At 48.0% G+C, this 21,258-nt stretch overlaps 1 protein-coding gene across 11 annotated transcripts in view; it reads right to left on the bottom strand.

Annotated features, from left to right (window-relative positions):
* Window positions 1–11,835, bottom strand: part of ENAH (ENAH actin regulator) — a 136,753-nt gene extending 124,918 nt beyond the window's left edge. For 10 of the 11 annotated variants that reach the window (XM_064594474.1, XM_064594477.1, XM_064594479.1 and 7 more), the window contains exon 1: window positions 11,084–11,835. In XM_064594474.1, the coding sequence (XP_064450544.1) occupies window positions 11,084–11,820 (737 nt within the window). In that variant the 5' untranslated portion in view covers window positions 11,821–11,835. Of the gene's footprint in view, window positions 1–10,782; window positions 11,051–11,083 lie in introns of those variants that run through there. The other variant, XM_064594478.1, reaches the window with a different exon arrangement.
* Window positions 11,836–21,258: the final 9,423 nt, after the last annotated feature.

The raw sequence follows: 21,258 nt of genomic DNA, 5'->3' as shown, positions 1-21,258 counted from the left end.
TGGGAACAGATGTTGTACTAGCAGTGTAAACGAGCTAGAAGTTTAACTTCTAAATATAGAACTTTTTTAAAGGTAGCACATCAAACCTATTGAACTAGAAACTACGTGATGCTGCACCTTCCTAGAGCTGATGTGAAAAATCTGAATGCGGAAAGAGAAAGAATGGAAAACTTGGTATTATCAAAGGATCAATTCTGTCCTCTACCCATTATTAACCCATTAACTTAGCACAATTCAAACTAAAACCCCAACAGATTTGCAGACATACCTTTTCTTTTTTTATTTCATTTCTGTTTTAACTGATTAAATAATTCTACAACTAATCTAGAAGAATGCACTAAATGAAAAAGTAAATAAAATTTTGAAAATCCTAAGAAAATGAACAGTAACTTCTGTTAGTAGACATTAAAATATATTCTAAACTTGGAGTCACTGAACCGTGAGGAAACAGCACAAAATTAGATAACTGAGTCCAGATCCAGAAGCCAGTATTTATGGAAACCCAGGACACACGAACATGGCATTTCAAACCAATGCAAAAAGGTGGGTTAGTCAACAAAAGATACTGACAGATGACCACTCAATATTTAGCTTGAAGCTAACCTAATCTCTCCCACCTGACATCACAATAAATTCCAGGTGGCTTACACTGAAACAAATGAAACAATCAAAGGAGAAGAAAACGTAGGGGCGTACACATACAACTTCCCACTGGAGAAGGCGTGACACAAAAGGCAGAAACGATCAAGGCAAGGACGAACAGAGGTGACATGACAAATGGTAGTGCTTCTACACCAAAACAAGAAAAACTAAAAGACATGGTGACAAGTCTCCTCCCCCGCAGACCCAGGAGACAAAGGAACAGGTTGTGGGCTGAGGTCTGACAAGAGCTTGCGCACTAAGACCACCACTTCTAAGTGAGAGACACAGACGCATGGCGGAGCCCAGCCAAGGGATGAGAACGCACCAGCAGCAGGTGCGCCCGGCCCGCTCACACACGTTCTACTAGGCAACTGATCTACCTGCACCATGAAGGGCTCCTTGTTAACGACAGAATAAATCACTGCAGGAAAGACTGAACATCCCACGGGGAAAACAGACAATTCGCACAAAAACAGAACTGTCCCATAATCACGTGAGGAAATGTTCGATTCTCCTAGTAACCAAGGAAATACAAATCAAAACACCGAGGAGTGGCCGGCTGGCTCAGACAGCGGCACGCGCGACTCTTGATCTTGGGGTCAGAAGTTCGAGCCCCACGTTGGGTGTAGAGATGACTTAAAAGAAACTTAAAAAACAAAACACTGAGATAACACCTTTTACTACACATTGGCAAAGATTACAAATGTTGATAATGCCCTAAATTGGCCAGAACGTCAGACCACGGGCACTCTTCATCTGCTGCTGCTGATCTGGTAATGTGTATCCAAAACTAACAAAATTCCCTTTGGTCTGGTAAACTCATTTCATTTACTATTCACTTGAATATTTATTGTGTACTTACAGAGGCCCGTGCTGGGAACTAGGGATACAGCTGGATCAGGACTTTAATAATTAGGGTTTCATTCTAAGAGTACGAAGATGCCCCTGAAGGCTTTAGCAAGGAATAACAGCAGCTGATGGCCACCTTGAAGATCATTCTAACTGCTTCGCGGACAACGGAGCGGGGGAGACAAGAATGGAAACAAGGAGACCCTAAACGTGAGGGGTGCCTAGCCAGCTCAGTTGGAGAAGCGTGCAACTCCTGATCTTGGGATTTTAAGTTCAAGCCCCACGTTGGGTGTAGAGATCACTTAGAAATAAATCTTGGGACTCCCGGGTGGCTCAGTCAGTGAAGTGTCTGCCTTCAGCTCAGGTCATGATCTCAGGGTCCTGGGATCGAGTCCCTGCATCGGGCTCCCTGCTCAGCAGGGAAGTCTGCTTCTCCCTCTCCTGCTGCCCCTCCTCCCTGCTCGTGCTCTCTCGCTGACAAATAAATAAAATCTTAAAAAAAAAATCGAACATGTGCACAAAGACATATAACCAAAAATGTTTATAGCAATGCTTTCATAATAACAAAAATAATGAAAAAAAAAAAACCCCTAGAAGTCCATCCCCTAAGATATAAATTAAGTAGATTAAGGTCATCCAAAGCATAGTGAAAATACTGTGCAGTCACTTAAAATTACACAGCTCAGAATTCAGTGACAAGGATTACGTTGAAAGGCGCCAATTACACACCATATAATGTAGTATAACTTCACTTATAAACAGTACGATCTCACTTTTACTTAAAACATACACACACACAAACACATTTATGGCTGCATATGTGCATTATAAAAAGCCTAGAAAGCTACAAATCAAAACAGCAAAATTCTAGATGGTCTGGGTTTGATTATTAACATCTTTATACTTTCCATACCTTCTAAAATCTACATAAAACCTGTACTGGAAGTTTATAATGGAAGCAAAAAAAGTCACTAAAACACAACACTGATCAGACATTTATTTGGACAATAGTAATTGGTTCGTTCTCTCAAAATACTACAAATACAACGATTAAAGGGATTACAAAGTCATAAAAGTAACTCAAGGTTTTAAATTAAAATTTGTGATTCATGAATTGTTAAATGGTTAAAAACTGACCTGTCCCAGTCTGCTTGCAACACTGGTCTAAGAGGAGGTGGGAGCCAGGGAGGAGGGGAAGGGTCATCTCAGGGCTGCAGGACAATGCAGGACAAACACAGAAACCACAGAAAGATCCCCCACCACACCTGCACTCCCCTGAGATCTGACCTACAGGGCTATTCATTCGATCACACTCGTGCTCTGCAGTTCTCGAGGAAGCTTCTTCCCTACCAAGTTGACGAGGGTAACACAGAAACCAAAAGCACAGAAGACTGAGGGCCACCCCCCCCACACAGTGACAAGTAGTCATTTTTGGACTTCATGCCATGAGATGCACTGGTTACCGAGACCAGAAGTTCTAGAAGGCCTTCAGCCCTGAAAAAGTCTTCAGCCCTGTTTAAAAATGTCAAGACAAAACTTTCTCTGGTGTTGAAGGGTACTGTAGACACACCCAAGAAAACTCACCAGCAGACTACACAGTTTTCATCGGATTCTCATGGATTTGCTTCGTGGACTCTCTGTGACCTCAGCCATCTGTACCAGAGCGAGGGCTCCAAAGTCGCTCAGGCTCCCCAAGGGCACCCTACCAAGGTCTTCCCCAGAGCACTCCCGCCTGCCTGGCTGCCCACAGACAAAAGCCCGGCGGTTTGGTCTTCAATCTCTCTTCCCCAGAAAATAGGAAGATTAGTCCAAAGCTGACAAGATGTCAGAAACCATGTGAAGCGAATGGTACCATCTATTCTAGTGAAGAAGTGAAAAGAACAAACCAAGGATGAGGGAGTAGGGCTGAACTAGAACTCATAACACAAAATTCACCGTTTGAAAGGATCAAATTTAGGCCCACCTAAATTCAGTGGGCCGTGCAACTGTCACACCGTTCAATTCCAGAACATTTTCATCCCCAAAGAGAGAAACCCCGTGCGTACCCACAAAAGCAGCCACTTCCCTCTCCGCCCTCCGTCTCCCGCTCGGGCCCTGGCAACCGCTCATCTTCTCGCCGTCTCTCCACAACGCGCCCCTGCCGGATACCTCCTCCTGCTGGAGCCCGACCACACATGGCCTTTTTGTCTGACTTCCTCCGCCTGGCAGGTTTTCACCCACTCCCTGGGTTCCTCTGGACGTTCAAATATGACTCCCTCGTGTGGACACACCATGTGTGGATGAGCCACTCGGCACTCAGTGACCATCTGGGTTGTCTCCACTCTCTGACCCTTCCGGACAATGCTGCTGTGGACATCCGTGGACCAGCTTCTCTGGCGTTTACACCTGGGAGTGTAACTGCTGGGTCCACAGCGACTCTATGTTTCACTTTTTAAGGAAATGCCGAGCTGTGCTCTAACGCAGCTGTACCATTTTACAGGGTTTTTCACATTGTTAACAAAAACTGAAGAGACGTCAGACTTTCATAGAAATAAAGGATTAGCTCCTCTCAAGTCCGTTTTATGGGCCGAGTGTCATGCCAGAGTTTTATATAATTTCTGATTTAGTTTTGCCAACAATTCTATAATGCAAAAAGCATCTCCATCTTACAGAAGATCTCAAACTAGAACTTACTCAAAGACCAACTAATTGGTAAATGTCAAAACAGAATCCAAACTCAGGCTGACTTCAAAGCCTGCCCACTTCACCCTCTGCCATGCCCACCTGTACACTCAGATACCTGGACACTGCTTCCCACCAAAATGGTTCTTTGGAAAATCTACATGTTAATTAAATTTATTAGAATCATTATAAAACAGAAGCTTACCCATGTACAGAAATTTCTAGAACATATGAGGTCTCCTGCATAAATCAGTTCCCTCATTTATTTTAACAAATAACATTCACGTGTAGAGTTACTTAAAACCTATCTACAGACTGCCTAAACATTACACAGATGAGCTTCTTCCATCAAAGTTCTATCAATGACAAGACAAAAAAAAATCTGGGTACCTTCTGCTACAGACTGAATTGTGCCCCCCAAAATTCGTAGGCTGAAGCCCTAACCCCCAATGTGACTCTATTTGGATATGGGATTTTTAGGAGGTAATTAAGATTAAATGAGGTCATAAGGGTGGGGCCCTAAATCCATAGGACTGGTGACCTTATAGGAAGAGGAAAAGAGATCTCTGATCTATGTCTCGGCCACACGGCAACACGCAGGAAGGCAGTTTGCCACAGGTAACGGGAGCCCTACCAGAGCCTGGCCACACTGGCACCTTGAAGTTTCTGTGGTTCGAGCCACCCAGTCTATGGTATTTTCTGTTGTGGCAGGGCTGAGCTAAGAAATACATCTTCGTGAGTATCAGAAACTATCCAATTACTGGCATTTTAAGCACTGGTAAAAATCAAAACAAAGGAGGCACTAAGTGCAACAGAAACAAGCTAACCCAAGGGACACACAAAAGCTTTTTGCTCAAAAACAGCTGCAACTCCCATGATCGAAGACACTGAAAAACAGAGGAATGTACTGAGACAGTGCAGGACCCCGGGATCCTCCAAAGGGGCTTTGCAGTTAGACAAACCAGAGTCTCACTCTTTGGGCCATTTCCGAGCTTTGTGTTTGTGTAAGACACAAACTCTACGGCTATTCGTGTGGTCCAGATAGTGGCTTTTGTTTGAATTAAATTAACATTGAGGGCGCCTGGGTGGCTCAGTTGGTTAAGTGACTGCCTTCGGCTCAGGTCATGATCCTGGAGTCCCAGGATCAAGTCCCACATCGGGCTCCCTGCTCAGCAGGGGGTCTGCTTCTCCCTCTGCCCTCTTCCCTCTCGTGCTGTCTCTCATTCTCTCTTTCTCAAATAAATAAATAAAATCTTTAAAAAAAAAAATTAACATTGATTCACATGCCACACACTATGATATACCCTTTAGTACCCAGCACAGCTTAAAGAATGTTACAGGTGCTCCAAAACTGGTGGTTGTTACTGCCAGTGAACAGATTCTGGAAAATACTACCCCGGCCAAAGCCAAACACTGACACGAGCACCCTCCATTTGCCAAATATTTTACCGATACCGTAAATATAAAAATGCAATCCCTGCCCTCAAGGAGCTTACAGTGAAAAAGGACAGATAGCTCCAGAAATTTATAAAACAATGTAATAAATGCAAAAGCAAAAAAAAAAAAAAAATAGAGTATGTGGGACCACAGGGGAATGGCTGGGAGGTATATAAACCTGGGACTACATCCCAGATGGTTGACAAAGAATTCCCTTCTTGCTTTCTACTCCAGAGAGCTTCCTAAGCCTTTACTTGGGGAACCAGCTATTGAGGTACAGCTCAGCTCAGACTCTCTCCTTTAACTGTTACCTACATTCAATCCCATCCAACAGTTGGGGGGAGGTCTGATTTAAATGACACAGAGTTTACTTCTCTTCCTCTCCCACGACCACATAAAAATTGAAATCACATTTTCCCAAATCCTTCTTACATCCATAATAAAGACTGGGTGTTTTACAAGTTATACAATCACCCTAGATTTAAGCTGTGTGTAGGGTAAGGAACCAAAACCATCAGTATGGGATGTCATTTCTTCTAGACCAGCCACATGGGTAGGTCTGACTAGGTATTTTGCTTATTCCAACTGGGCTAGCAAGGTATCCAAAACCTTGAATACTGTGCAAACCTCAGTAAATTTTCTCCATTAACCCAAACTGTGGTCAAGATTTAGTCACTTAATAAACATCTAAAACACAAACCAAAGCCTGAATACAAAGCCCTGGCATTCCCGCAAAAATGCAAATTTGGCTTCAAATAAACCTCTGTGGGTAAGTCAGACACCCAACCACGACAGTGTAAGTGAAGACCAGTGAGAACAGAGACACTAGGATTTGCACCCCTTCACGGATATCCCACTTGACACGTGACACAACAATCCTGTGAATAGCATATCCCCATTTTTACCAGTTTGCTCAATTAACGAGCAAATCCTGAATCTTCTGAGCCCTGATAGTACGACGTTCTAAAATGTGTATTAAGCTTATTATTACCATAAAGGACAGTAACAAAAATCATAATAAGTCTTTCAAAGGTTCTAAATATCCACAGAGGAAGGAAACGGTAAAGATTAGTTTCCTGCCTTATGAAGTAAGAAGGCCGGACTGGATCAGGTGATCACGGAAAGAGCATGCCAGGAAACCCTCCCACCAACACTCTCTGGGACTGCATGTCCCAAACAAACCCTGATGCTGGGGACAGCACGCACTCTTTCCCACCAAGCCCAGAAATGCATTTATGTCCGTATCAACAAGAGAGCCACTACCAAGAGAATATGAGCAAAATGTAACCTACTTACCATCCCTGAACTAGAAGAAGCCCAGAAAGGTAAAGCAGACTACCCAAAAGTTATATATATAACTAGTCTAAGACAGAGCTGAGCCCCGAAACAAGAGAAGCAACGTTACTGTAGACGGCTATACAGCATGCAAGCATCTTCTCTTCCACGATCATGTGACCCCCACTACCCAGTCAATAACCATCCCCATTTTTACATAGATTAAGATCAGTGAAATCATGGGATTAACTCCAGGTCCTCCAGCTACCCGTGGCTTGGATGAACCCTTACAACCCCAGCTCGCCTTTTCTTTCTAAGGTGAGAAAGACACAAAGCAGTGAAGAGAAGCGTGGACCATTTACATATAATACGGACCCATGAATGTCAACCCAAAACTCTTCTGAGCTCTTCTTACCCACAAGCCTACATGCAATTGTGTTACATCACACAAGTTCCTCCTTGCATAAAAAAAGATCTTGGGGGGGGGGCGCCTGGGTGGCTCAGTTGTTAAGCATCTGCCCTCGGCTCAGGTCATGACCCCAGGGTCCTGGGATCGAGCCCCGCATCGGGCTCCCTGCTCCGCGGGAAGCCTGCTTCTCCCTCTCCCCTCCCTCTGCTTGTGCTCCCTCTCTTGTTGTGTCTCTGTCAAATAAATAAATAAAATCTTAAAAAAAAAAAAAAGATCTTGGAGCGCCTGGGTGGCTCAGTCAGTTAAGTACCCTCTGACTCAATTTCAGCTCAGGTCATGATCTCAAGGTGGTGGGATCAGCCCTGCATTGGGCTCTGTGCTCAGTGGGTAGTCGGAGTCTGCTTGAGATTCTCTCCCTCTCCTTCTGCCCCTCCCCCTGCTTGTGTGTTCTCTAAAATAAGTAACTTTTTTTTTTAATAAATAAATCTTTAGGGGCGCCTGGGTGGCTCAGTCAGTTAAGCGTCTGCCTTCGGCTCAGTTCATGATCCCAGAGTCCTGGGATCGAGTCCCACATTCCGGCTCCGGGCTCAGACGGGAGCCTGCTTCTCCCTCTCCCACTCCCCCTGCTTTTGTTCCTACTCTCCTTCTCTGTCAAATAAATAAATAGAGTCTTTAAAAAATAAATAATATTTAACCAACTAGTTAAAAAAAAAGCAATCATTTAAAAGGCCTACACTCTATTAATATTACATATGTACCTACCTACCTCCAACACAAATCATCTTATACTTTTGAAATATTACAGAAATGAAAAATAGTAGAACCAAGAAGCTGGATGTTATAGTAACAAAACTACCAGTTTTTTGGGCCTCTGTCTTCTCGCTGTCTTGTCTAAGGAAATACACTTTCTCAACTCTTAAAGCATCTTCTTTAAACAAAGTATTAGCCAGTAATTCCATATACAGCTTTTTATATGTGTAGAATGCCTGGGCGCCTGGGTGGCTCAGTCAGTTAAGCGACTGCCTTCGGCTCAGGTCATGATCCTGGAGTCCCGGGATCGAGTCCCGCATCGGGCTCCCTGCTCAGCGGGGAGGCTGCTTCTTCCTCTGACCCTCCTCCCTCTCATGCTGTCTTTCATTCTCTCTCTCGCAAATAAATAAATAAAATCTTAAAAATAAATAAATAAATATATGTGTAGAATGCCTTTAAGATTGTCTCAGGAATGTAAACCATTATCCAGTCCCCTTCTGCCTGGGAACATTACACCCACTGAGCCTGCGATTCCTGAAATTGAAGTCATCTGAGAGATCTTATCACAAATACTTAAATGGCAACATATTCATCATATCCTCTCTTCGGAACTCTGACCAACTTAATGGAAATTCCTGCCCATGCATTCCTATTTCGGGATGCACTTTAAACCATCAGTACCCCTTAATACAAAGACTCAACTTAATACTGTAACACTTATGTCCTACTGTACTTAAAAGCATTGAGATGAAATCAAATATTAATATAACCTGAAAAGCCCTTTCTTAAGCACCGAAATATCCCAAAGCTTTTTGCATCTGGCACAAGAACCTTTTACTTCCACACCAAAGCAGCCTACTTTCCCGGGGATCTAAGGAAACGTGTACACAGGAGTTGCACAAACCACCTACCAAATAATCCAATGCCTACCAAGTGAAAAGCTGATCCTCTTTTGTGCTCTTCAATTATTCAGAATTCGCCTACAAAGGATCCCTGTGGACTACGTGAATGAACCTTTCAGACCTGTGAACCATGTTTTGCTTTTATGCTACCAGAAAGCATCAGTATGATCCTCCTTCTCCAAATTTAGTAAGGAACAGAGCAGTAAGCTTAGAAATTACAAATTAGGGCGCCTGGGTGGCTCAGTCAGTTAAGCGACTGCCTTCGGCTCAGGTCATGATCCCAGGGTCCTGGGATCAAGTCCCACATCGGGCTCCCTGCTCTGCGGGGAGCCTGCTTCTCCCTCTCCCACTCCCCTGCTTGTGTTCCCTCTCTCGCTGTGTCTCTCTCTGTCAAATAAATAAAATCTTTTAAAAAAAGAAAAAGAAATTACAAATTACTCTGCATTAGAAAAGGAACTTTTAAGTGAAGACATAATTTACCTGTAACAGCCTAGCAACTACACAGGACAGTGATCAAACCTCACTGAACACCCAAAACTTCACCTTTTTTGGGGGGGTTCATAACCTCTGAATCAGAAAGCTTTATGATTTTATTTTAGAATACCCCAATTTTTGCTGTTCTACATTTCTCAATGTTGAGATAAATTTACCCCAAATTTGGAAAAACAAAACAAAACAAAACCTTGTAACTTCTGGTCTGCAAAACTCCCTACAGCAGAGTCTTTAAAACAGATCAACAATACATGGTCTTAGAAGATATAACGTTACATATGTTTTATTACAGTTCCTGCGTTTTCAAGGACATCAGTACCCAGATTTAAAAAAAAAATAACAACAACAACAAACATGCTCAAACCCATGGTTCAAGTTTTTCCAGCCATATTTTACAGAGATTATGCGTTTTGGTCTGCACGCCGTAATTACATTTTAAACTGATCCACTACATTTTAAAATAAGTTGTGTGGAATGACTAAGGGAAAGAGGTCACTTACAGACACGGCATTAAACACATTTTTAAGGCCAACAAATGAGGGTTTGTAACTTGGAATCAAAGAAAACCGCAAATTCCCAGAAAGCTGAAGTGAAAAACACAGCCATGCCACACAAAAACATATTTAAAAATAAAAATGGTAAAGTGTTCAAGCTTGATAGAAAAAAACAAAGAAAACCTGCGTTTCAAATGGAAACTACTCCAATTGGGAAAGAATCCCAATGACATGACATTTTCTCGCCAAAGCGAAGGCATCTGAAGGCTCTATCGCTGTAATCTCATTGTACGGCGTTATGAAGGTCTTGGCGGCGGCTGGCCAGGAATCTCCAACACAAAGGGCCTCGGCCGCAAGGGCAGCGAGAAACCACCTTCCCCCCGCCCCGCCCCGAGGCCGGCGCGCAGGCCCCCGCGGGACCCCCGGCGGCGGCACCCGGAGGCCGGTGCGCCCCGAGCCCTGCGCCAGCCCCCGGGGCGCGGAGAGCGCGACGCATCCCCGCGCAGCCTCTCCCACGAACAGGGCAGGCCGGGGGGAAGCGCAGCTCCGCGCGGCTCCCGGCGCGGCCGCCGCAACCCCGCGTCCCGACGGCACGCTGGCGCCTCGACTCCGGGGCGGCCCCGGGGGCAGCCAGAGGGGAGCAGCCGCTGCAGTGCCTCACGGTCGCCCCGGACGCCAGCGCGCCCTCCAGACGCAGGCCCGCGCCGCGCCCACGCCCCGCCGGCGCCCGGTCACCTTCCAGCAGCGCTCGGCGCCCACCGCGCCGCGGCACCCGCTGCCGCACACTCGGGGCTCCCAAACTTTTCTGTCCCCCCCACCGGTCCCCCCCCACCCCCGGTTCCAGCCGGGATGAAGGCGCACGACTCCTCACCTCCGCCCGGAACAATACCCGTCTCCCGGCAACGCGCACGCAGGGGCCCGCGACCCCCTCCCCATCCCCGGACCGGGCCGAGGCGCGCGGGCGGGGGAGGGGACCCGCCGAGCAGGGCCTCGGGGACGGCAGGCGGAGCCGCGACGAGACCCAGCGCCGGGCCGCGGCGGGTGCGGAGCGAGGCCCGAGGGACAAAGGGACGGAAGCGCCGAGGCCGGGCGGCGCCCGCCGGGGGTGGGGGCCTCCGCGGGGTCGCGGCGCCCGCCGCACAATGGCCCGCCGCCCCCGCCCGCACCCTCACCTCATGGTGCCGGCGGCCCGCGGCTCCCCGGTGGCCGGGGACGCGGGGGGCGCGAGCCGGGGCCTCTCCTCCGGGGGCGGGGACGCGGCTGGCGGACGGCGGACGGCGGCCGGCGCGCGGCTCCTCCTCCGGCGGCCGGCGCTACACCATGTCCTCACACAAAGCGGCGGCGCCGGCCGAGCGCTGAGACTGCGAGGGCGGGGGCCGAGGCGGGCGGGCCGCCGGCTGTGCGTTGTCGCCCTGCGGGAGCGCCCGGCCTCTCTGGGAGGGAGCCTGCCGGCGGGCCGAGTACAGGCGGCGCCGCAGCCGCGCAGGAGAGCCGCGAGCGCCGCGCGGGGCCGGGGAGGCGGGGCGCGCGGCCGGGGAGCACGCAGACGCCGCCCTCGCTCCCGCCCCGCCCCCTCCCCTCCTACTCCTCCTCCCCGCCCTCTCACCCCCCCCCGGGGCGGGGCGGGGGGGCGCGTGGCGAGGGGCGGGGCGGCAGTGCCCCCGCGTCGGCCGCCGAGACCCGCGGGCCTGCGGAGCGCTTGGCGGAGTCCTTTTGTGGCCTCGGGCCCGCCGCCTGCGCTCTCCCGCGCCCGGGCTGCGGGGCGCTGCGGGGGCTGCGGGCTCCCCGGCGGGTGCCTGGGCGGGGGCGGGGCGCCTAATCGCCACCCGGGGGCCGCGTTGTCCTCCGGGGTCGCCCGCGCGCCGCTCCAGCCGGGAGACACGCGCACCGGGGGCGGGCATGACCTCATCGCCGAGAGCACGCGGTCCCGAGCGGGGGGCTGCCGCCGGGGGGCGCGGGCCAAGCCGGGGGGTGAGGGGTTGGGGGCGACCCCGCGACAAGGGGTCAAGGTCCCGTCTTTCACAGGGCTCCCAAGTCACCTGCTTGGAGAGGTCGCTGCGGAGTGTGGGCGCCGCAAGCTCTTGGAAAGCCACGGGGGCGGGGGCCGGCCTCCAGCAAGGCAGAATTGATGGTGTGGGAGGTTGTCGGCCTCCAAAAGCAAATCCACTAATCAAGTAAGAATTCAGACTGAACAAATGGCAGGAGACCCGTAGTCCCGACGACAAGGGAGGGGGGGGCACTGTACAAAAGGTGGCTGGGATGGAAAAGGTCCCCTGCTAGCGGGGTTCCGATCGCCGCACCATCCGGTCCAAAATGGAGGACCTAGCATGACTCCAGGAATCCGTGCAAAAGTTTTGGTGTGTTCTTTTAAGATGGACGTACAATTCTCGCTGCAGCTATGACAGTTGAGATCATTTGCACTTGCAAAAGAAAAGCGAGTAAGCGACAGTCATGCTTGGTCAATGCCTGACTCGTCTCTAATGGAACTGTGCGGCCCAGTTTTCACCATAAAAAGCTTCCTGGTTTCAGACTGGACACTGAGGGGTTTTCTTTTCAGAACCTGCAGCCGCAAACCGACAGCCCTATAGAAGCAGGGCCTGGAGCTATGGCACAGGACCAGGGTGGCCTCAGGTAGTAAAAAGCTCCTCGCTTCTGCTTTAACACGGTGTACTTGGAGAACACTAATTTCCACCCACATACCTAATTACAGGTTACCGCCACAGAGTATTTAATTCAGGGATCTCCAAGCACTGAGGGAGAACAGCCTTGCCAGTCAAGTGTCCTTGTTGCCATATTGCAAGCAGAGACAGGGAGACAGCTCCAGGCCTGGGTGCGTCCGGGCGTTAGAGACCACAGCTGCTCACTAGGAGGTTCACCGTCTTACCATCCACATAAAAGACACGCAACCTCAAAGACGATCCTCCAAATCAACCAAAGACCATTTGCTGTGGAGGCCTTTTTCTTGGAAAAGTAATAAAAAGACACGCTGAACCATCTTGGGGGAGGTATTAATAAGACATACTCGACCACAAAGAACTCGCACCAATTTGCCCAATTTGCCCTGGTCCTTTCACAGCACTACAGTAAATCCAGCGGAGCAATGTTTCAGGGAAAACTCTCACAAAGGGCTAAAAGGGGGTGGAGGTTTTGCTGTAATGACTCAAACCATCTCCTGCCAGAAAATGCTTTACGGATGACTCCATAACCTACTTCTCGTTTGTGAAATTTAATCCATCCCGCACTCAGTAAGCGATCTATCACATCATCTTTGTCCTAACAGCAAACATTCCAATGGTATGGGCACCAAGTTAAGCAATCTGGGTGGAAAAGGCTGCTCTTATTGTCTACGCATTTATTAAAAATATACCAGCCAAGAATCTTGGCTGCCTACGACCATTTCCATCCCTTGGTGTGGCAGCTCTCCAGCTTGTGAGTTGGGCGTACCATTGCCCTTGGCTTTAGATATTGCAATGGGTGGCCTGACCTCCAAAGGTCATTCTGTGGCAGGGCAATTTGTTGCTTGTGACAAAATGTTGTTGCTCCTCGTTCATATTTGGTTTAACAGTCAAAGAGGGGCAAAGAAAAGCTTGAGCTGGGAAATCACAGACGAATTCTGGTCACAGAGGAAACTTTATGGAATGTATTGCCATCTAGAATAAAAGAATTTCAGAGATGGAAAGAATCTTAAGTCCCTCCCACTCATTTTTCCAAAAGGGGAAAGGGAGACCCAGAGAGGTTAACTAAACTGCCCTTCGTCACACAGCCACTTTGTGGTGGAACTTAAACCCAGGATTTCCAATGACAGGTGTAGTCCTCTTTCCACCACCTAACTCTGGCAAAAATAACAGTGAGGTGAGGCGGTCAGAGTTCAAGCTGGTCCTCTTCTCATAAACCCTGCTTAAAAATTAGCTGGGATTATATGTGGCTTGACTGGATGGCAAAAATGGTTTGAACTCCTCTTGGAAGGGTTGCCCAGCCGGAAGCCCAATGCCTGGCCTTTATGTAGGCACCCAGACGTTTGAAAGGTGAAGGCAGGCAGGCAGGCATGTCTACCTGCTCTAGTTGAAGATGAAGAGGAGACTCTTCATCAAAAGGAATGGATTCTCTTCTTAAGGCTTCTTAAGTGTGTGAGCCTCCACTCCCCTCCTCCAGCAACACCCCAGCTGAATAGGACCGTAGGAGGTCTGCCCCAAGCCCTAGGTATTCACAGCCTTGATGTTGGTCTACACATCTGTTAGCAGTGTGCACCCAGGCGTAAGATGAAACAAAACCCATGCCTCTGCTAAAGATGAGTTTGTTGCAGGAGTGTTGTCAGTCTGGCTCAGAGGGTTCTCTCAGAACACGCCTTGTTTAAATCTGTCTGATAGCATCAGTGTGGGCTTGTCCTCCATTTATGGGCATGAGGAGGATGCATGACTAATGCTACTCACCAGTCAGGAAGTCAGTGCTAAGGATTGTAGGCACGGTCTCTCCGGCACCCAGAAAAGGGCTCTCCCCTGAAAAATTAGGAGTTACTTAGGGACGGGTGGGGAAGAGCAGGTAGTTTAGAGTGAACGTGATTGTACACTTTCTTCTTCTATCAATGTTTTTTCTTGTGTGGCAATTAGTTCACGGCATATTTTTTATCTCTCCAAGAAGGGAAAAAAGAAATAATGTAGAACATGATATTCCAGTAGGATTCAAGATATTTTTCTTACTCATCTTTCAGCTCTGGCTGCCCATATATAATCTGGGTCCTAAAATATTATCAGAAGACATAGACACGAGAGGAAAGTATTTGCCTCTGACATTTGCATTTTTCTCCCATTTGTCATTTTTCTCCCTTCCAAATTAGGATTTATTCAGTTAATCTCATTTCCTCTTCCCAGAGTCTCTTTTCTTAGCGCTTCACTGTGGAAACTTGACAGAAGATTCCTAAATCTTGAACGGTCACACTGGAGTAACATTAATTGGTAGACACCATATTCTATAAAATGCAATACATTATTTCCACAGAATTCAGCCACAGCTTTGATTTAAAGATTATTGGAGGGGAGGGACAGCGGGAGAGAATCCCAAGCAGAACCCACACTGAGTGGGGAGCCCAATGCGGGGCTCGACCTCAAGACCCATGAGATCATGATCTGAGCCAAAAGCAAGACTCAGATGCCCAACCGACAGAGCCCCCCGGTGCCTTGGCCACAGCTGCTATTTAAAGAATACGGCAGGTGGGCTCCAGTTCTAAAGATTGATTGATTGATTGATTGATTGATTGATTCGTGAGAGAGAGCGAGCAAGCACAAGCAGGGGGAGTGGGAGAGGGAGAAGCAGGCTTCCTGCTGAGCAGGGAGCCCGATGTGGGGCTTGATCCCAGGACCCTGGGATCATGACCTGAGCCGAAGGCAGACGATTAATTGACTGAGCCCACCCAGGAGCCTCCCCACCTTTTTTAGGATTTTTTTTTTTATATAGGTGGGCTCGAGTTCTAGATAACACTCAAATCATGGTGCTTTACAGATTGGATTGAAAAGAAGCACCACCACAATCTAATTCTGAACTCTCACGTCTTCTAAGATCTGCGGGTAGCTTGGCAAGAACTAGTGGTTTCCCTCTTTCTTGCATTTGCATTGATGTACTTAGCTCATTTACTATAGTCTGACTCGAGAATACCAGCCAATCATCTTAGGGACATTACGATCAGGTGACAACTGAGCTTGGAGTCTTTCCTCAAAGGGGATCAGGAGGAAAGTTAATAAAGAAAAGATGATTTTCTGCCTAATCGCGGTAGCGAAGAAAGATAGTACCACTAGGCTATATCCTGAACGAGCAGGCTGTCCAAAATGAACCCACACGGCTTCACGGCACACCGTCTGTGGCTCTTCTCACACCGCCAGGTTGTTGCAAAGTTCATTAAGTATCCCGATTATCTTTCTCTTTGAAACTGTTGCTAAGCACGCTGATCTGGCCAAAATCTAGTTCGAGAAGTGATCTTTGAACCTTCATTTCCTTAAGTTTAACGTCAAAATCCAGCCTCTGGTCAAGTCTTTCTACAGTTGAAAGAAAAGCAGCAACCTCCACGCATTTTAGCACCTTTAAGTCATTGATTATTAGCACCAGCTCATGATGAGGGAAACCGATGATGTCACATCCATTCTGTGTAGTAACGGATTGAGTCCCTAAGCAAGGTAGCCGGCGGCTGAATTCTTCCTGCAGCAGTAAGCGAATTGAATTGCAAATCAAAAATTAAGGAAATTAAGGGCAGAATCCTTCCTCTCTCCTGTCGGTGCTAACAACCCCTGCCTCACATGGAAGCCCAGTGGATAGGCTCCTCGTCTGAGCAAAGTACGGGTCTTGAGTCACAGGAATGTGAGCGGTGAGGGGGGCTCAGTGATTGGCTGGCCAGTAATGGTATTTGCTAACCCGCAAGGCATTTACATACCTCAGTTAATCCTGCCAACATTCCTGGGAAGTGGGGCCCATCATGGTCATCCTTGCAGCTCATGCAAGTGAAGCACAGGAAGGTTAAGCAGTTGATGAGAAAGCCAGAAAGACCATTCCACGGGCCCCACTCTCAGGCTGTGCACCAGAAAGCCTTGTCTATGTCACTTCCTCTGATTAAAAAAGAGAGAGAGAGGGCGCCTGGGTGGCTCAGTAGGTTAAGCTACTGCCTTCGGCTCAGGTCATGGTCCCAGGGTCCTGGGATCAAGCCCTGCATCGGGCTCCCTGCTCTGTGGGAAGCCTGCTTCTCCCTCTCCCACTCCCCCTGCTTGTGTTCCCTCTCTCGCTGTGTCTCTCTCTGTCAAATAAATAAATAAAATCTTTAAAAAAAACAAAAAATAAAAAAAGAGAGAGAGAGACTCACGGTCCACTTAGGAAATGGGACTAACATATTTAAAAACAAAACAAGCAAAACACTCTCAGGTCACTTACTTCTTCATTACCGACCCCAGGTCACCACGACAGGAGGCCACCCGGTAAATCATGACACTCCGGTCACCCGGTGGGAAATAGCCACCCCCCCCCCCACCAGGCACAGGTTTGTGTCCTGAGTTCACGGGCTGGTACCTCACACAATGGAAGCACTCAGATGAGTCTCTCCAAATGAGAGACCTCTAATAACGTTCGTTCGTTTGTTTTGCAGAATAATAACACTACTGAGAAGAGACAGGAGGTACCGCACTCCTTCAGCTCGCCTTCACCCCCACTGTCCCGCGCACACAACTAGGAGAGGGGTATGGAGCTTAGAGGAGCAGTTTCTTAAACCAACCCGGTGAACCAAGAACTTACGTGGAAACGCTTGGAGTATGTTGGAATGTGTTGGAGTATGTTTCTCCTTGAATACACAGCAATCAACAAACGAGGCCAAGACCAAGTGTGTTTTTAAAGGTGCCTAGAGAAATTTCTACATTCTCTTTATTAATCTTCCGGTTGGTTATCAGAGAGCCTAGATAGGGAACACCACACCCGCTGGGTGACCCCATGCTCTCTGGAGCTTTGGTCGTTTGCAAAGCAATGGGGCACGGAAGTCTTAGTCGAGGATGAGAGTTATAATCTCTGTAAAGGACTCATCTACTTCTTGGTGAAAGACGATTTTTTTAGGACTGAAGTACTCACTAAGAATGTATCACCGATGCACATGGTTATGATATGTCAGGGAAAGGTCTTGAATGCAACCCCACCTACTGTCTTAGCTTCCTGTCCATGCTTTCTTGTCTAACTCAGGTGGCATTTCATATCTGTCAAGCATCTCGGCATTAACTTTTCTTTAAAAAGCTCCTATTTGGGGACACGTGGGTGGCTCAGTTGGTTAATCCTCTGACTCTTGACTTCGGCTCAGGTCATGACCTCAGGGTTCTGGGATCAAGTTCCAGGTTGGCCTCCACACTCAGCAGGGAGTCTGCTGGAGACTCTCTCTCTCTCCCCCTCTCCCTCTGCACGCCACAAGCCCCACCCGGAGAGCACAAGCAGGGGGAGGGGCAGAGGGAGAGGGAGAAGCAGATTCCCTGCTGAGCAGGGAGCCTGATGTGGGGCTTGATCCCAGAACCCTGAGATCATGACCTGAGCCTAAGTCAGACACTTAACAGACTGAGCTCCCCAGGCACCCCCTTCTTTTAATATATAAAATAAATAAATCTTTAAAAATAAATAGCTCCTTGGGCGCCTGGGTGGCTCAGTTGGTTAAGCGACTGCCTTCAGCTCAGGTCATGATCCTGGAGTCCCGGGATCGAGTCCCGCATCGGGCTCCCTGCTCAGCAGGGAGTCTGCTTCTCTCTCTCCCGCTCCCCCCTCTTGTGCTCTTTCTCTCTCTCACTCTCTCTCTCAAATAAATAAATAAAATCTTTAAAAAATAAATAAATAAAAAATAAAATAAATAAATAAATAGCTCCTGTTTTGTGTGTTTTGGGCAATGTTGCCTTCACTGAGCATCTCGCCCAACTTGAGTTTACTTGGCGTCCCTCACTTATGAACAATATTTCCCTTCAAAATTTCACAGTCTGGCCTTTTCCTTCTTTTCACCTTATTTTCTCTCCTATTGCTAATGAGATGGTAGTCTCGACTTGCTTTATTTGAGTTATTTATATCTTCAGGCCTCTGTTTAGTGTCAAGTCTGGTTTGGTGCTCCTTTCTTACCGAATGATGCCCAAATTAAGTTAAGAAACAATTCCTAACACTCTGGCCTGTGATTCTTCATGGTCCCCTGGTATCCCAAGCACCAGATAGTCTGTTTAATATTGAAAGTTGATGTATCTAGCCAAGTGCATAGTTTATGTCAGGTTTGACTCACGGAACTTTCCAAAGGAACCATGTTCTATGAGTGGGGGGGGATGCAAGTAGGGAAGGAAGCGTTAAAGCAGTCTAGGTGTAAGCGAAGATGCACAAAAGCTGTTGTCATGGGGCAGTTTGATCTCTTGGTTGACTCCTGCTCATCTGGCATCAATCCATAGCACACGAGGCACTTAATCCTCTCCTAATAACGGGGTTTCTAGTGAGAGGACACTACACAGAGTACAGAAGGAAGGAGCCCTGCTGCGAAATGCCACTCAGCCCCTCCACCACTGCTAGCAACATAGCCAAGAAAAGGAGGTTTTCTGCTTTGACCCCCCCATCCAGGTTCTTTCGTCAGGATTCTGATGGTGACGGACAGAAACCCAATTTGAAGTAGCTTAAGCAAAAAAAAAAAAAAAGAATTTAGTTGTATATTTCTTTTTTTTAAGATTTATTTCTTTATTTTAGGGGGAGAGGGGCAGATGGAGAGGGAGAGAGAGTCTCCAGCAGACTCCACGCTGACGGCAGAGCTCGACCCCACAACCCTGAGATCACGACCTGAGCTGAAACCAGGAGTCGGACGCTCAACGGACTGTGCCACCCAGGAGCTGTGTATTTCAAGTGTCATCTTCAGATGGGCTAGATAGCTAGATGCAGGGCTCAATGTCACCATCTCCAGCTTCGTGTTCTGACCTATTCTCTCCTACTGTACAAGGTTTGATTTCACTTTCTGCTAGCACTGTGATCCCAAAGCTGGACAGTCTGTCCAACCAGTAAGGACTCTGGACCAGCTTGAGCCACATGACCACCTAGAACCAGTCACTAGGACCAGAGCGAAGAGGTTCTCCAGTTGGCCAGGACCAAGTCATGGGTGCACCCTGTGGTGACATTTTTTATAAAAATGGTCAAAATAAATATAATTTATTATATACTAATAGTATTTATTTATACTAATAGGTAATATTACAATGGTCATAATAATATCCGTGCCTCTGGCTTGGTCTCCCACACTGATGCTCAGCTTGGTCATGTGATTTGTTTTGGCTAATGAGACAATAGAAAATGTGACACAAGCAGAGACTTATAAAGGCTTGCTCATTGGGGCCTGCCCTTACTTGTTGCTCTCTGGAAACCAAAAATGAGATGGACGCATAAAGGAAGCGGGGCCGGTTTGCCAAAGGACAAAAGATGACATGGATAGAAGAGAGTTGCCCAAGTTGAGGTCCTAGACCAACAGCCTGTCAACCCCCAGACCGTGAATGACGGTTCTAGACCATCCAAACCCTCCTGAGCTGACCCAGACCAAAATAACTTCCGGGTCCATCTGTGGAACCATGAGAAATAATGGTTATCGTTTTAGGGCCACTGAAGATATGGGGCAGTTTGTTAGGCAGCAAGACAAACTCATACGCCAATTCTCTTCTTCAAGGTGTGCCCATGGTGTTCGAGGACAACGCTGGCTTCTGCCCTGAGGAGAAAATCTGTTCTGGAAGCTCTTGCCCCACCTGAAGAACGTCCACGTTGGCCCAGGTTCTGACACCAAGGGATGCTCCGAGGACTCCTGAGTCCATGTGTGACATCACAGCGCCTCGCTGGTTGGTTGGTTACTATATTTTACAGTTCGCCAGGCAAAAGAGAGCAGGAAATGCCAGACGGGCAAGTATGAGCAAAATGATAAAAATGTGGGGCCTTAGAGGTACCCAGTGAAATGCAGGTAAGACAGGAGTTCTTGAGGTCATGCTCAAGAATTGCAGCTTGTAAGCTGAGCAATCGACATTCTTGTTCCCCTCTCTGCTTCATTTCCTTTTGTTATCCACAAATCTTTAGTGAAGTTTTGCTGGAATGTTCCAAACTGCTCCCAGCTGGTCCTCAAGGCCTGAATAGTCTTTGTTGATGCTCAAGTTCAACTTTCTAGTGGGAACAGCACCCCTCTTAGGCCATCAGGTTGGTGGCAGAGGTAAATAGGAGGAAGATACTCCCCCTAATCGACCAGACTCTGCAGAATCACCTGTCATGGTTCTCAGTGAGGGACCATTGTCTGGCTAAGGAGCCAGGCAGGAGTTTGGCTAAAACCCATGTTTCTCTCCAATTTGAACAAGACACTGGGGTCATCCCTCAGAAGAGTTCAAGAAGGCCATTTCTCTCCAAGGAGAGAAGAGGAGAGGAAGCGAATATTCCTGGAGGGCTCAGAGCAAAAGTTCAGATCTTGGCCTCCAGACATACCAGGCGGTAGTCCAGGGGCGAGACTGCAGGGAAGCTAAAGTATGGGCAAGATCCAAGGAGGCTGTAAGAGGCAAACGTAGAGCTCAAGACACTTAGGTCTGACGGAAGTGGACATGGGGGTCAGGAGGAGGGAAGAGCCAGGACAGGGGCGGGGAGGGGAAGGAAAGCCCTTTACAAATACCTGGGGCAGGGCGCCTGGGTGGCTCAGTTGGTTAAGCAACTGCCTTCGGCTCAGGTCATGATCCTGGAGTCCCGGGATCGAGTCCCGCATCGGGCTCCCTGCTCAGCGAGAAGCCTGCTTCTCCCTCTGACCCTCCCCCCTCTCATGTACTCTCTCTCATTCTCGCTCTCTCAAATAAATAAATAAATCTTTAAAAAA

The sequence above is a fragment of the Mirounga angustirostris genome, unplaced genomic scaffold (assembly GCF_029215605.1).
Source record: "Mirounga angustirostris isolate CCGP_5_RB_7025 unplaced genomic scaffold, mMirAng1.0.hap1 SCAF_6, whole genome shotgun sequence".
Taxonomy (NCBI): domain Eukaryota; kingdom Metazoa; phylum Chordata; class Mammalia; order Carnivora; family Phocidae; genus Mirounga; species Mirounga angustirostris.
The sequence above is the reverse complement of the archived record's forward strand: the minus strand, read 5'-3'. Positions and strand labels throughout refer to the sequence as shown.